General features: G+C 43.8%; 1 protein-coding gene across 2 annotated transcripts in view; it reads right to left on the reverse strand.

Annotated features, from left to right (window-relative positions):
* The window catches only part of NEDD9 (neural precursor cell expressed, developmentally down-regulated 9), a 60,768-nt gene that overhangs the window by 25,719 nt on the left and 21,500 nt on the right, over nucleotides 1–13,549 (reverse strand). For both annotated transcript variants that reach the window (XM_082234300.1, XM_082234301.1), the window contains exon 2: nucleotides 11,507–11,953. In XM_082234300.1, coding sequence (XP_082090426.1) covers nucleotides 11,507–11,953 — 447 coding nt within the window. The remainder of the gene's footprint in view (nucleotides 1–11,506; nucleotides 11,954–13,549) is intronic.

The raw sequence follows: 13,549 nt of genomic DNA on the forward strand, positions 1-13,549 counted from the left end.
CCCCATCCCCATTAAATTAATAACTTGGCAAGGGGGGCTGGTCCGTGCCCTCACCCCACCCCTGAAATGCCGACTCCCTTTGGTGTGGCCCCTCAGGGTGGCCCCTCTCCCAGGGTGAGCTGGCTAGCTGGGGCAGCAGCTCTTCCCAATGCTGCCTGCCTGCCCAGGGCCCTGATCTTTGCAGGGCTCTCTGCAGTCCTCTTGAATGAGGAGAGCTGGATTAGAAACCTGCCTCTAAAGGCCTGTGCTCTTTGCAGTGAGTCACTTTCAGGGAAAGAGGTGATGTGGGATGGGGAAACCCCTCTTATGTGACTCACTGAATTACCTCTTCTGATAAACGCTTTCTCAGCTCATCCGACATATATTTCATTGTAAGTTGATACACTTTGAAAGCAAAATAAAAACTATTGTTTCCATAAATTATCGCCTATGAGCGTAATGAACCCCCAAGTAAGACTGCGCGAGATAGAAACTCACCACAACATGTTTTTCACACATCATGAAACTTGTCAAAAATTGGCCAAAACTATGGGTGGATGCAGATTACCGTGCTGTGGGGTTGTCGGTGAAATCCAGGGAGGGCAGAAGGGGGAAAGAGCTCACAGTGTGTAGCACCCTTCTCTAAGCTGGTGCCTTCCAGATGGACTACAACTCCCATCAGTCCCAGCCTGCATGACCCAAGGATCATGACCCAAGGCCCAAGGATGATGGTTGTTGCAGTCCAGAGCACACGGATACCACAAGGGTGAAGTCCAACCATGTGTCGAAGTACATTTCAGAATGACTTCCCAACCAACTAACCAACCTATTTCAAACTTGTTTTACAGTTGCAATACAGGCATCCCACCAATCAATTGTGTGCTATTTGCCCCTAGGTTAAAAAAAGAAAAAGAAATAGTACGGATTGCTTTTAAGTTAAGTATCTCCTTAATATGTATTTTGGAACTTTTCTTGCGGGGCCAGCACTGTAACACACACACACACACACACACACACACACACACAATTTTGATTGCTGATGTATAGTCATATTAACTCCTGAAATCCAAATGCTTTCCTTTGCCACAGAGAGTCTTTGCTGTTGTGGGAGGGAAGTTTTTTTGGGATAGCATCACCATTTAATTCTCCTTTAAAATGGATCCCTGCTGCCATCGAGATCAAAAACCAATTAATGCTCAGCTGAGAGCATTAATGAAAGCATTCAGTTACTCCTACAGAGACATCTTATAAAAACTCTGGGATTTTCCTTAGAATAATCATCAGTCACACATCAGTGAATCATTTCTTACTACTGCATATTCAAGGTAGAAGGACTCTTCAATTAGTGGTTTTCTGAGAAAGCCTGAAAGCTGATGAATAACCACAGATATAAATGCAAATGGCTGAGATACATGACTGTTCTCAACCATTATGTGCGGTAAGTAACAGATGACGACTTTTCTGCTGCAATAGAACCAGGACTGCAAAAACGGTTCACTCCTCTTACATGATTCTATGATTCTATGATTCTTACGCTTTCCCTCCAGGAGAAATCCTTTGGCCAGGTAATAAAATGGATAATTTAACACTCACACATACATTGCAGTTATCAAGTGATGACTTGGATGTGTGAATGAAAAATCCTTCCAGTAGCAACTTAGAGACCACATACGTTATTGGTTACTAAGCTATTGTTATTGGTATGAGCTTTCATGTGCATGCAAACTTCTTCAGATACACTGAAACAGTGTGCATGCACACGAAAGCTCATACCAATAACAAACTTAGTTGGTCTCTAAGGTGCAACAGGAAGGGATTTTTCATTATTATTTAGTTTCGACTATGGCAGACCAACACAGCTACCTACCTGTAACTACAACAAATAGAAGTTCAGGTAACTGTAGGGCAGCTGAGGGGGAGGCAGTGGGCAGACACAAGCCCCATGCTGCGGTTTTGGGCAACGCGGAGCGTGCAGGTGCCCAAGCCACTGTCTCACGCCCAGGAGAGATGCGTGGCTCGGGCGCACTGCAAGCCCCACAGTAAGTGCCACACCCTCGGTGAGTGGCGCCCAGTGCACACCCACCCTGCCCCCTAGCTACGTCTCTGCATCCGCTCACCTTCCAGGCCTCACATGGTCATTAAAGTCCAGAGGTTGCTTAGTGTCACTCTCAGTAGCAAAGTGAAACATTTACCTCCTCCATAGTAAAGACTAAGGCTAGCACCAGAGAGCAGGGAGACCACCAGCACTGGCAGCTGGAACCTCTGGGACACTGAGAAACAGGCCTTACCTCTTGATTTTGTCCTAAATTGAAATATCTATTTGTAATTATTTCTTTTACTTTCTTGTAGCTACTGGCTGCAGTCCTAAATGTAAAAAGCCCTAGCAAGCTCATTAGGACTTACTTCCAAGTAGATGTGGATAGGAGGATTGAGCCAGATATAATTACGCTGAGTTATATCCAGTGTTAAGTCACACTCAGAATAGGCCCATGGAAATAGGCTAACTTTGGTCTTCTAATTTAAATGGGTCTATTTTGAGTAGAACTTCGTTGATTTGGTAATCTAGAAAATTTTGAAAATGTGGATATATGGACCAGGGTATTCTTTGATGCTTCTGCACCCCTGAACCATTAAAAAAGCAAACACATAAAATAAGGGCCTATCCCACAACTGAGGGTGTATTCACCTTCTGTTCAAAGAGGTAGGAGACATTTCGAATGTGAAGACTGAACCAGAGTACCCTCCACACTAGAGACACAGCCAGTTTTGCATCCTCTGTATAGTTAAAATGAAACTGCAAGTTGTTCTTCAGAGGCCTGCTTTTCTAAAATAAACTTGCATGCTGCAGGAAACTGGGGCATTATGTGACCAAGGGTAAAATGAGGGCGCTTTAAAAAAAAAAGTGGTGTTCAAATGGGGGGGGGGGAATATGGTTCACAACCAAACTTCAAATAGTGCAGATGTTTTTCTCCCTTTGATGTTAACATGCCTTGTGCATATAGAACAAACAAGCCTAAGCTGCTTTCACCATAACCAAAGCCTTTGACTTTTTCAGCAGCATGTGAACCACAGCATAAAAACAATAATGAGCCAGAGGGAGAATATTTCTGGAATACATCTTGCTTGCTGTTATTGTTTTCCTTCTCAATGGAGACTGGGACTGCAGCTTAATTGGAAGGAAGGACATGTGAACATGAACAACCTGGTGAATAGACTCATTACTGTGAGAGTTATTTGCCAACTCTGGATGAAGAAGGGGAGGGGGGTTGTTTCTGCTTACCAAAGGCTGAAAGGCCTGGACTATGATGGAGGTTTCGTGTAAACAACAACTGTTAATTGCTTGCCTGAATTTTTCCCATGTTTTCTGTGTTTATGTGATCTGAGCATGTTATGGCACCATGGTTCAGTTTGCTTTTCAGATTGCTGGACTACGCTTTGAGTACTTGGTAGGGAAGCATTTTGCAAAAACGCATTGCAAATAATAAAATAAGAAGTGTTGGATTTAGGAGACTGCACAATCGATTTGTACTAGGTTTGACCAGGACTTAACTATGAGCCACGGCTTAATGAGCCCACAAAAGTTACTAAGCTTGAAATATTATAAGTTAAACAAAAGTCCCTCCGTGTGGAATTAAAAACAACACCACTAATGTGCTAGTAAGGGAGGGACAGAGAACGCCACATTCCACTGGCACCTACTTGGTTTCTATGCTGGGTACAGAGAAGGGATGGAGTGCCTCATTTCCCTCCCACCAGCCCATTAACTCACTGGCATGGATTTCAGTGCACGGGTCTGAATGCAATTCATTACCATTGGTGACAAGGTGAGTGCTTAAATAAAAGGCTGGCTTAGCCTCAGAATCTGTTTTCGATGTCACGTCTTGGCCCTAAAATGTGCATCATCATCTGCATCATCATCATCATCATCATCATCATCAAGAAGACAGTGCCTCTGGGGAGAACTTACTTCCTCCACTGAATTATGTCAGCTAAATCCACCCACTGACTTGGCATAGCAGGGATTCTAAGTTAGTACCCTTTTTAAAATGTGTGTGCATGCACGCACATGCCTGTAAACTTGCTATTTCATCCTGCAGAGCCTAGGAACAAAGAACTACCCTAACAGCTGTTTGTCTAGAAACAGCTGTTAGGATAATCTTTTGTTTCTAGCAGTTAGCATCAAAGGTATATGAAGCAATAGTGGAAGACTACAGGGGCAGCTCATCCAGGGGGATGGAGCCACAGCAACAGCCTCCAGGCAGCAGTGCCACTTACCAGGAAGGGCAGGTTGCAGAGTGGTTAGGGCTGTGCAGAGTGGGTGTGGTGCCCCTCACCACAGTAGCACCCCTGCCAGGAGGCTATTGGCGTGGCTCTGTGCCTCCTGCCAAGCCAAGCCACTCCTGGAAGACTATGTCAGAAAGTCAGCAATGTTACTTTACACTTCATTCTAGAGCAACCATTACCAAGTACCAAACAATGCCGTATGAAACAGTGATATATATCTATGCCAAAGAGTCAACAACATTGCATTTCCTGCGTCACGTTCACTAAAGATTAAAGTTGTTGTGGTTCAGGCCAAGACTGATTTGAGAAACACAACATCTCTGGTGCTGATTTGCAGAAGTGCTTTTTCTGCCCCAGGTAATATTATTTATTCTATAATTTATAGATCACGACCGTACATTATTAAACATTCATGGCTTCTCCCAAAGAATCTTGGGTACTGTAGTCTGTTAAGGGTGCTGAGAGACCCCCTATTCCCCCCAAAGGACTTCAATTCAGAGATCGGTTTAACCATCAATCCCTCTTCCCAAGGAATTGTAGCTCTGTGAGGGGAATAACGTTCTCCCAACGACTCCCAGCACCCTTCAAAAACTACAGTTGCTTTGAATGTCTAGAGCAGATTAGACCTATGAAAAACTGACTGTTTGAATCAGCCCCTCAGGTAATTTTTGCACAGTGAACAACCATGACTGAAAACCTTGCTTCTGATGAGAGATTCAGTCAAAGGATCATTTCCAGCGAGGGATTCAAACAAAGGCTTATTCAAGCCATCCATTATTTTTTGTCAGTCAATTTGAGACCATTTCTTTTCAGAGTGGTGTTTCAGTTCCTGAAGAGAAGTGGATACAGCAATGGCCTTAGCATTCCCCAGTCATGACATCACTCTAATCACCTGCCTTGAGACGTCTCTTTGACCTGCCTTACCATGTCTGCCAGCAGTAACTGCTGCGTTAGCATGGGGTTTATGGTGCTCAGTGCTTATTTAATGGAAACTGCGCGGCAGCAAAACACACCGTATTTGCACAGAGGGAATTAGCTGCTTGCAAACAGCTTGATGAGCACTCACTTTGTAGGCACCTCTTTCAAAAGCTTCTTGGAACCACAAACCCCCCCATAGATACCTGCTGCTTTGGGGAGAAGGCACAAACTGATTTTGTGAAACAACTCCCATGTTCCTCTCTCCGCAGATTAGCTGACTTCCAACTATGTCGCTTAATCTGGAGAAAAGGTTGTAGAAGTCACTTAGCAAATGAGAACATTTTAGAATCAAGTTCAAAACAGTGAACAAGTAACCAGGTTCCCTCCTGCCTTTGGAAAAATAGGAGATGATTTGTCAACTGGAAATATCCTAGCAGGAACTGGGATGCAAGAGAGGAGGGAAAGAGAGGGAAGTGTGTATGAAAGAGAAGATTTTCAACAGTCCAAGGCCCAAGAGCTGCACTTCTTTTCCCCAACCAAAATGAAACCGAAGTGGACTGTATTATTTCTGACTATTGGGTCACCAGTCTGAATGCCACCCCACATATAAAAATATTCCCTTCTAGTTAAGAAAACAAAAAACAAAAACCCACATAGCTGAAAGAACGGTTCTAGTCTGGTTCTGGCACCCTGCAGTGCTAATTGTGTCTTTCCGGCAACTTTTTAAGAATTGTGAACCCCCCCCCCCCAGCATCCTGAAGTGGTACAATCCATTCTGCCACCTCAGAATTCTACTGTTTCATTCGCACATCAGTACACACACCTATGCATCCTTTTTTTAACCTTGCCCTCCTCCTCTCGTTGCTTCCCACTGTTTCCTTCCCCATCAAAACTTTGGCTAGTTGCCATTTTGGGGAAAGACAACTCTAAAGTCTTATTTTCCAAACAACGTACTGACTGGGATTGATTCTCAGTTAAACGTCTGGCTAGTTCAGATGACAACCTTGAGCTAGTTTGAGAACTTTGAGAGGAAAAGTCACTTGATCCAGGGACAATCCACATATCCATTGGCCTCTTCCAACCTCTTATTCTTAAGGCTGACTGCTCCTGTTCAGGCTGCACAGAAAAAGCATTTTGGTTCCTGAAATTCATTCCGATTGTGCAGATAAAATATAACTGATGGAATTCGACAGGATGTGGTATTAGTGTGTGAAAACGGTCCAGATCCAATGATCCCCAGGCATGCGCCTCCAGATGGCGGAGATGTCTGGCGCCCAGGCATCTTCGCTTGGTCAAAAGTGGTGCAAAGCACACCTGGCGCCTGGCTAATTTCGAACACTGTCCTGGAGGGGCCTGTGACGTTTAGGCATCTACATTTCCACATGGCAATGCTACATAGGACAAGGACTGTGCTTTCTCATGTACAAATTATAACACACCCAGTGCTGGGGAAATGAGACAAGCGCCACACTCTTGAAGAAAACTATCTGTAGTGCGTGCAACAGAGCAATAAGCAAGCACTCACTTTTGCTACGAGCTGATTGTATGGAAAAATCCTGCGAGAAGGCTGGACTTGCCCATTTGCAGGGCAGCCACAAGCCTTGTAGATATTTTGACCCTCTGCTATTAATACGGGTCTTTGAGATCATGCTAGATGGAATATTTTTAACTCCCAAGCCTTGCCAAGACACACAGAACACTTGTAAGCATGGGCTGTATTAGGGAGAGAAGGCACAGCGGTTCACTTAATCTGCTGGGGACAGGTGCCGCCAGTTGAAGGAAAGATATTCATCACATTAGACGTCAAGGAAACCTAGAGCTCAACTGTTCACTAGGCCAAGCTCCCTTAAATACTTAAAAGATTGTTTTACTGATCTCCTGAGGATGAGGATCTAAGATGAGAGGCTGCCTTGTTTAGATGAGGAGGGAAGGCACAACAGATTTTTAAAAATCCTTTTTTAATTAGTTTTTTTTAAAGAAAAACATGAAAGCATTGAAGATTATCCTTTTAAAAAACTGCCCAACATAATTGGTTTGAAGATGGTTTCCCTTCCTTTCTTGTTTTCAGAGCTTTTCCTAACTACTCTAGAGTTACAACAAACTTTTCCCTTAAGTGTAATCATATTGGCCTTGCTAACAGCCTGTTAAAAGAAACTTCAAGGTTTGGCATTGTCCCATGACTGCTGTAGACTCTACCTCTATGAGGCCTGGGCAAGAAAACAACAACAACAAGCAGCCCTTTGGTTTCCTTTGTACCTGGAATCCCCTCCTAACATATCTACGTGATGAAAACTGTACATTTAAAGCCATGTCATACCGTGCTAAACACAGTCATGTGTTACCCCAAAGAATCCTGGGAACTGTAGATGGTTAAAAGTGTTGAGAGCTGCTGGGAGACCCCCTGTTCCCACAGAGCTGCAAGCCCCAGCATTCCCTGTGATTGATTGTTTAAACCACTCAGTGCTAGTTTCCCTATAGCACCTCCTATGCTGCTGCAGAGAATTATTCAACCCAGGCTTTCAATGTTTGCTAAAGACCCATATGTTCACTCAGGCATTTGAGGGCTGTTAATACAGAGCTGAGCTAGTCTACTGTGGACCGTGATGTATTTTGATGTGTTTATTTTATCAGCATTGTAACGTATTGTTGCGAACTGCCCAGGTATTACCGCTGAAGGTACATAAATACATTAAAATAAACAAACGTAACAGCAATAAGCTTTTGCAATTGCTCATGAAGCAAGGACAAAGATACACAATTCCAAAGCATGAGGTCGAAGGATGTTGCTAGTGAGCTATCCAAGTTTGCCTCAATGCCAAAAGCCCTAGAGTGGGTATTTCCAGTTCTCCAGGCATGGAAAATGGTGGAATAGGCAACAGAACAACACCCAAGATAACCACTGTGATAAAGATCCTAACTTATCTACATCATTTCTAATCAAGCAATCTGCAACTCACTAAACTGGACACATTTCAGCAGCCACATATAGCAGTGCACAAAGGACTTCATAAGCCACCTGGCTTTGAACCATTCACAGTGTGTGAGATCAGTGCTTGGACTCATCTTGCCTACGTCCTCCAGGCATTGTTAGACCACAGCTCCCACCACCAATGACCATTGGCCATGTGGACTGGGACTGGTGGAAGTTGGAGTCCAGCAACATCTGGAAGGTCACAGGCTCTTCATTTCAGCCTACAAGGATCCAGCATTGCTCTCACATGGCAGCCATCATTGCATATCAAACAGTATCCCTTCATTCATGGGATCTTGCTCCACAAAGTTTGCAACAGTTGTCTCTTGGTCCATCTCTTGGCCTTCGTTGAGTCCATCTCTGCTTTTGAGTCCCATCAAGGAAGCAAGCAAGCTCCAAGTTCACTGTTAGGTACCTCCTAATATATGCTGTATATAAGACAGATACAAATCTTGCTGGGCAGCTGGACTAATAGCTTTTGCAATTCTGCTTTTGAGTAATATGTGAATGAATTCATTTGGAACTCCTTCTCTGCCATTAGAAAACGAAGGGATGGGGAACACACCAAAACTAGTCATCAGAATACCAGGAAAATGTTTCTAAAGAGTCCCAATGGAAAATAAGAGTCCACACAAGCTCCTGCTAGTTCGAGCAACCTAAAAGTGAGGATGCTGAACAATTTTGTTTGGCTTTTTAAAAAAGTCAACTGACCTGGTTCAGTTCACACTTCCCAAACTAATGCATCAATCAGAAAGCAGTTAGCTTTCAGTTTTTACACTGCTCTGAATTTTGCGGTCTTGGGTGCGTGTTGAGCCCGCTTTTATATACGCTCTATACAGCTGACTGTGCCCCCAAATACCCCAGTAATAAGATAATTAAGTTCAGAGATGATACAACGGTGGTTGGTTTAATCACGGCTGGAGAGGGGGAGGCGGCCTATAGGAAGGAATTTGAGCAGTTGGGGGAGTGGTGCAGGAAAAACAACTTACTCCTTAACTTAAAGAAAACAAAAGAGATCATTGTGGACTTTAGGAAATGTAAACTGAATATTCAGCCACTTATTATTGAGGGGAAGTGCGTGGAACAGGTCTCGGTGTTTCGATTTCTGGGAATGGAGTTGAGAGACGACCTAACCTGGGGAGAGAACAGCAAAGACCTGGTGAAGAGAGCACAGCAGAGCTTATATTTTCTGAGAATCCTCCGGAAAAACAATCTCTCAAAGGACCTGTTGATGGCATTTTACCATTGCACTATGGAGAGCGTACTAAATTATGGTCTGTGTGTGTGGTTTGGGAGCTGCACGGCCAGGGAAAAAACAATGCTATCCAGGGTTGTAAAGACTGCAGAGAGAATAATTGGGTGCACTCTTCCCACCTTAGATCAAATCTATGCTGCCAGGTGCCATAAGAAAGCGGCAGAGATAGCAGAGGATAGTACGCACCCCGGAAATGATCTCTTTCAGCTTCTGCCTTCTGGAAGAAGGTATAGGGTTATAAAGGCCAGGACAAGCCGCCTGAGAAACAGTTTCTATGCAAATGCAATTCTGGTTCTAAACACAGCATAAGGGGTTTCTATAGTATAGTGTATTTTAAAATGGGGTTTTAGAGTTTTTAGGGGGTTTTGAATGTTTTATGTAGTTTTGTGGTAGTTATGTAGTTATGTAGTTTTATGTAGTTTTTATGTAGTTTTTATGTAGTTTTTATGTAGTTTTTCAATTTCATTGTCCTGCATGGGACAATGACAATAAAGATATATCGTATCGTAAAAGCGCCAAAATGCATATATAGAAATGTGTGTTTTAAATGCATAAAGCAGGTTAAAATGCATACACAAATGCATATTTTTGGAGAAAACATATATGAAAATATGTCTTTTGTAGAAAATGCATTCAAAGATAATGCAGACCCCCATGCTTTTAAATAGAAAATTGTAGATGGATGCAAAAAGAAGAGAGCAGTCTTATGAATGAACTCATGTAAAACTGACACAGGCTGGAAATAGACTTATCTGCCTGTCAGTACCTTAAAGTGAATGGGGCGTGAATCGAGGACAAGCTAGAAGGATTGCAGCTTTAGTTTTAAAAGGAAAGAGCCAGAATTCCTGCCAACATCAACTGCAATGAAAGATTAAACCATGGCACCTTCCAGACATGCACTTCCTGCTCGCGTATCCCTGTCTGCTGTACATCACCGAGACACATTTATAAGGGCTCAGCAACAAGCTCTAAATATTACAGGGGATTTACTGATAGCCCAGCCTTCCAGCTGCTCCGTATCAGATGAAATGCAAAGGATTTTTTTTATAGAGCAGGCCTTCCACTAACTTTCAAGAAGCAATTGCCTTGACTCATGCAATGGGCACGTAACCCTGCAGAGAGATGTCAAGTGTCACTTTTATTTGCTCCAGGTTTAATGTTTGAGTCACCCTTTCAAATCAAAGATTACCTAGATTTCCTGTTTCTCCTTGTCGGGCACTGTTGTCACACATCTGGCGCCATTTCTTAAAATACATCCTCTAAACTCATTAAACAAAAAGCTGCCTTTACATAATGTTGGCACTTGCGTGGTTTTAATAATAGGCAAAGCTGCCTAACAGAATAGAGGTCTATTGTGACCACATGAGAAATACTGAGTACAGTGGTACCTCAGGTTAAATACTTAATTCGTTCCGGAGGTCCGTTCTTAACCTGAAACTGTTCTTAACCTGAAGCACCACTTTAGCTAATGGGGCCTCCTGCTGCCACTGCACCGCCGGAGCCCGATTTCTGTTCTCATCCTGAAGCAAAGTTCTTAACCCAATGTACTATTTCTGGGTTAGCAGAGTCTGTAACCTGAAACGTATGTAACCTGAAGCGTATGTAACCTGAGGTACCACTGTACCACATTTTGTAGCCCCCGTGCACAAGAATTTAGGCTGCTTAAAGCTTTTACACTTTCACCAGAGACCACCAATTAATGAACTCTAACTTTAGTTGATTAGCCAAATAAATAAGCCAAATAAAACCTGCAAGTTTACTAGCAACTAATCAGGGATTCTTCATTCACCATTTTCTCAGAATCCATCACTGCTCGATTCTTCTTGTATCACAGTATGGAAAAGAAGGAACTTCTCCTAGTATGCTGTGTCAGGGACTATATGGGACCACTTCAATGAGGGACAAATATCCAAGCTGACCAAAAGTTGACTCAGCTACTGGTCCTAAGCAAGGCAGAAGATTGAGTCCTACAGACTCAACTCGTTCTATTATCCCCTGTAGATTACAGACAATCTATACAGAATTTTAAAAGATGTTTAGGTTTATAGTTCCAAAGGAAACGGTTTTGAAACAGATGCCTCAAGATAATTTGGACCCACCTTGTTGCTTATAGGGGAGGTATCCATTCCGCCAAAACTCCTTTGCCCAGATGGAGGCACTTGGTAGAGATCTTGGCCCTGAAAACCATGGCCGGTGGGTACCTGGTAGATCCCCTGGCTGTGGTAAGAAGGAGGCACTTGGTAGACCGGATCCCGAGGAGAAACATGAGCACTAGGCACTTGGTAGATCTTTGACTGGTTAAAGGGTTGGTGTACAGATCCCGAATTGGCCATGTCTTGGTTAGAGGGACTCTCCTGCACAGGGCCGATGAGAAGTTTCACACGGTTGCCCGGGACAATGCCTTGCCGCCCGTGTAAGGAGCAAAGCCACCATCCTTCCAGCCCTTCCGTGTTCTGTTCTATCACGGTCAAAATGTCTCCTTTGCGGAAAGCCAGCTCCTCTGCACATTCTGGAACGTTATCGTAGAGAGCTCTTGCCATAAGATTCTGCGGAGAAAACAGAGGAGAGAACTTCAGCACAATATATTCCATCTCAGACACACTCGGGTTCTTTAAAGAAGTAAGAATGCTCGGTGCGAGTAAGGGGGGGATCATTGCACAAATGTGGCATTAAAAACACAATGACAGCAGCCACGGACACTGTCAAAGCCAAAAGTCAAAATGGCAGCCTTCACACACACACCCCATCACTTTCAATTGCCTCATATCCTTAAAAAACAGAGAGAAAGAGGTTGGGGTACAATAAGAGTATAGGCTTCTTTATGGCAGGGCTGGGGAACCTTCCAGACCTCGTTAGACTACAACTCCTATCATTCCTGATTATGATGGCTGGGGCTGATGAGAATTGGAGTCCAGCAATATCTGGAGAGACATGGATTTAGGGTGTAAGATCCCTGCTTTATGGGGATCTTATCCTTCTCCTAGATGGGCTACCTTCCCAGGTTGGAAGGCCCCCAGCGACATTATCATGATAGCCCTGCAACCCCACTGCTTCCTGAGCCACCATGGGATTAAGCGACACCCCTAGATCCTACAGAAAGGGCCGCAATGTGGCTTGTCCATGCCAGCCTCATGTTTCAGGAGCTTGGGTTAACCCTGCCATGGGGAGGAGCTTTGGACCATGTTCTCCCTGCGTGGTCAGGCTTCTCAGGAAGGAGCTGTGCACCACTGAAGGTTCCCATCCCACCAGAGTAATGCGAGCACTGGACCTAGCTCTGCGTCCACCATTACAGAGCAGCACCCCAGCTCTGCATATGGCTCTGCAACTTCATAACATGAGCCAACCCATACCTCTTTTTAAAAATATGCCGTTTCCATTTACAGACAAAACATGCTTTGCCTGTCTCTCGCTCTCTTTCTTTCTGTATACATGGCTGTCTGGCACATTCGGTACTGAAGCTGTCAGCCAAACTAGGCAGTCAGTGGGAAGCAGACAAGCTGTATAGGCTGTCATTCTTGGATGCCTTCACAAAGGCCCAGAACGCTTTACTTCTTGGCTCACGTGGCCCTAAGCAAAGCACGCTGGCAGCCATTAGACTGCCCAGTCCTGTACTCCAGAGGAGCCAGATAGCTGTAGATGAATTGCAAGAGTTCTCTTCTCTCTGAGGAAAATGTATACGTAGTGCAAAAAACACATAGACATAGCAATGAATGGTTACAGCCCATCCTAAACAAGCTGATGGTTGGTGGCTTCTGGAAAGTCATTTTAACAGCAGACAGTTTATACGAAGGAGAAAGCAGTTTTCCTTTTCGGAAAAAGCCAAACTATGACAGCAGAGGATGAAGCTCCAGTCTCTCTCTGCCTCAAACACAAATCAGTACTAGTTTCTAACAGTACTAGAAGGATTTATTATTTACTCATTCAAACAAGGGCAGGGAGTGGATTTGCGAAGTAATTTTTTTAAAGTTCAATGTATCTTAAAATAAGGTACTATATGGTTGATTACCATGCTGAAAATGAATAAAGTCAAGTCAATCTGGAATGACTGTACAGTGGTACCTCGCAAGACGAATGCCTCGCAAGACAAAAAACTCGCAAGACAAAAGGGTTTTTTGTTTTTTGAGCTGCTTCGCAAGACGATT

Source organism: Podarcis vaucheri (genome assembly GCF_965113315.1).
Source record: "Podarcis vaucheri genome assembly, chromosome: 8".
Lineage (NCBI taxonomy): Eukaryota > Metazoa > Chordata > Lepidosauria > Squamata > Lacertidae > Podarcis > Podarcis vaucheri.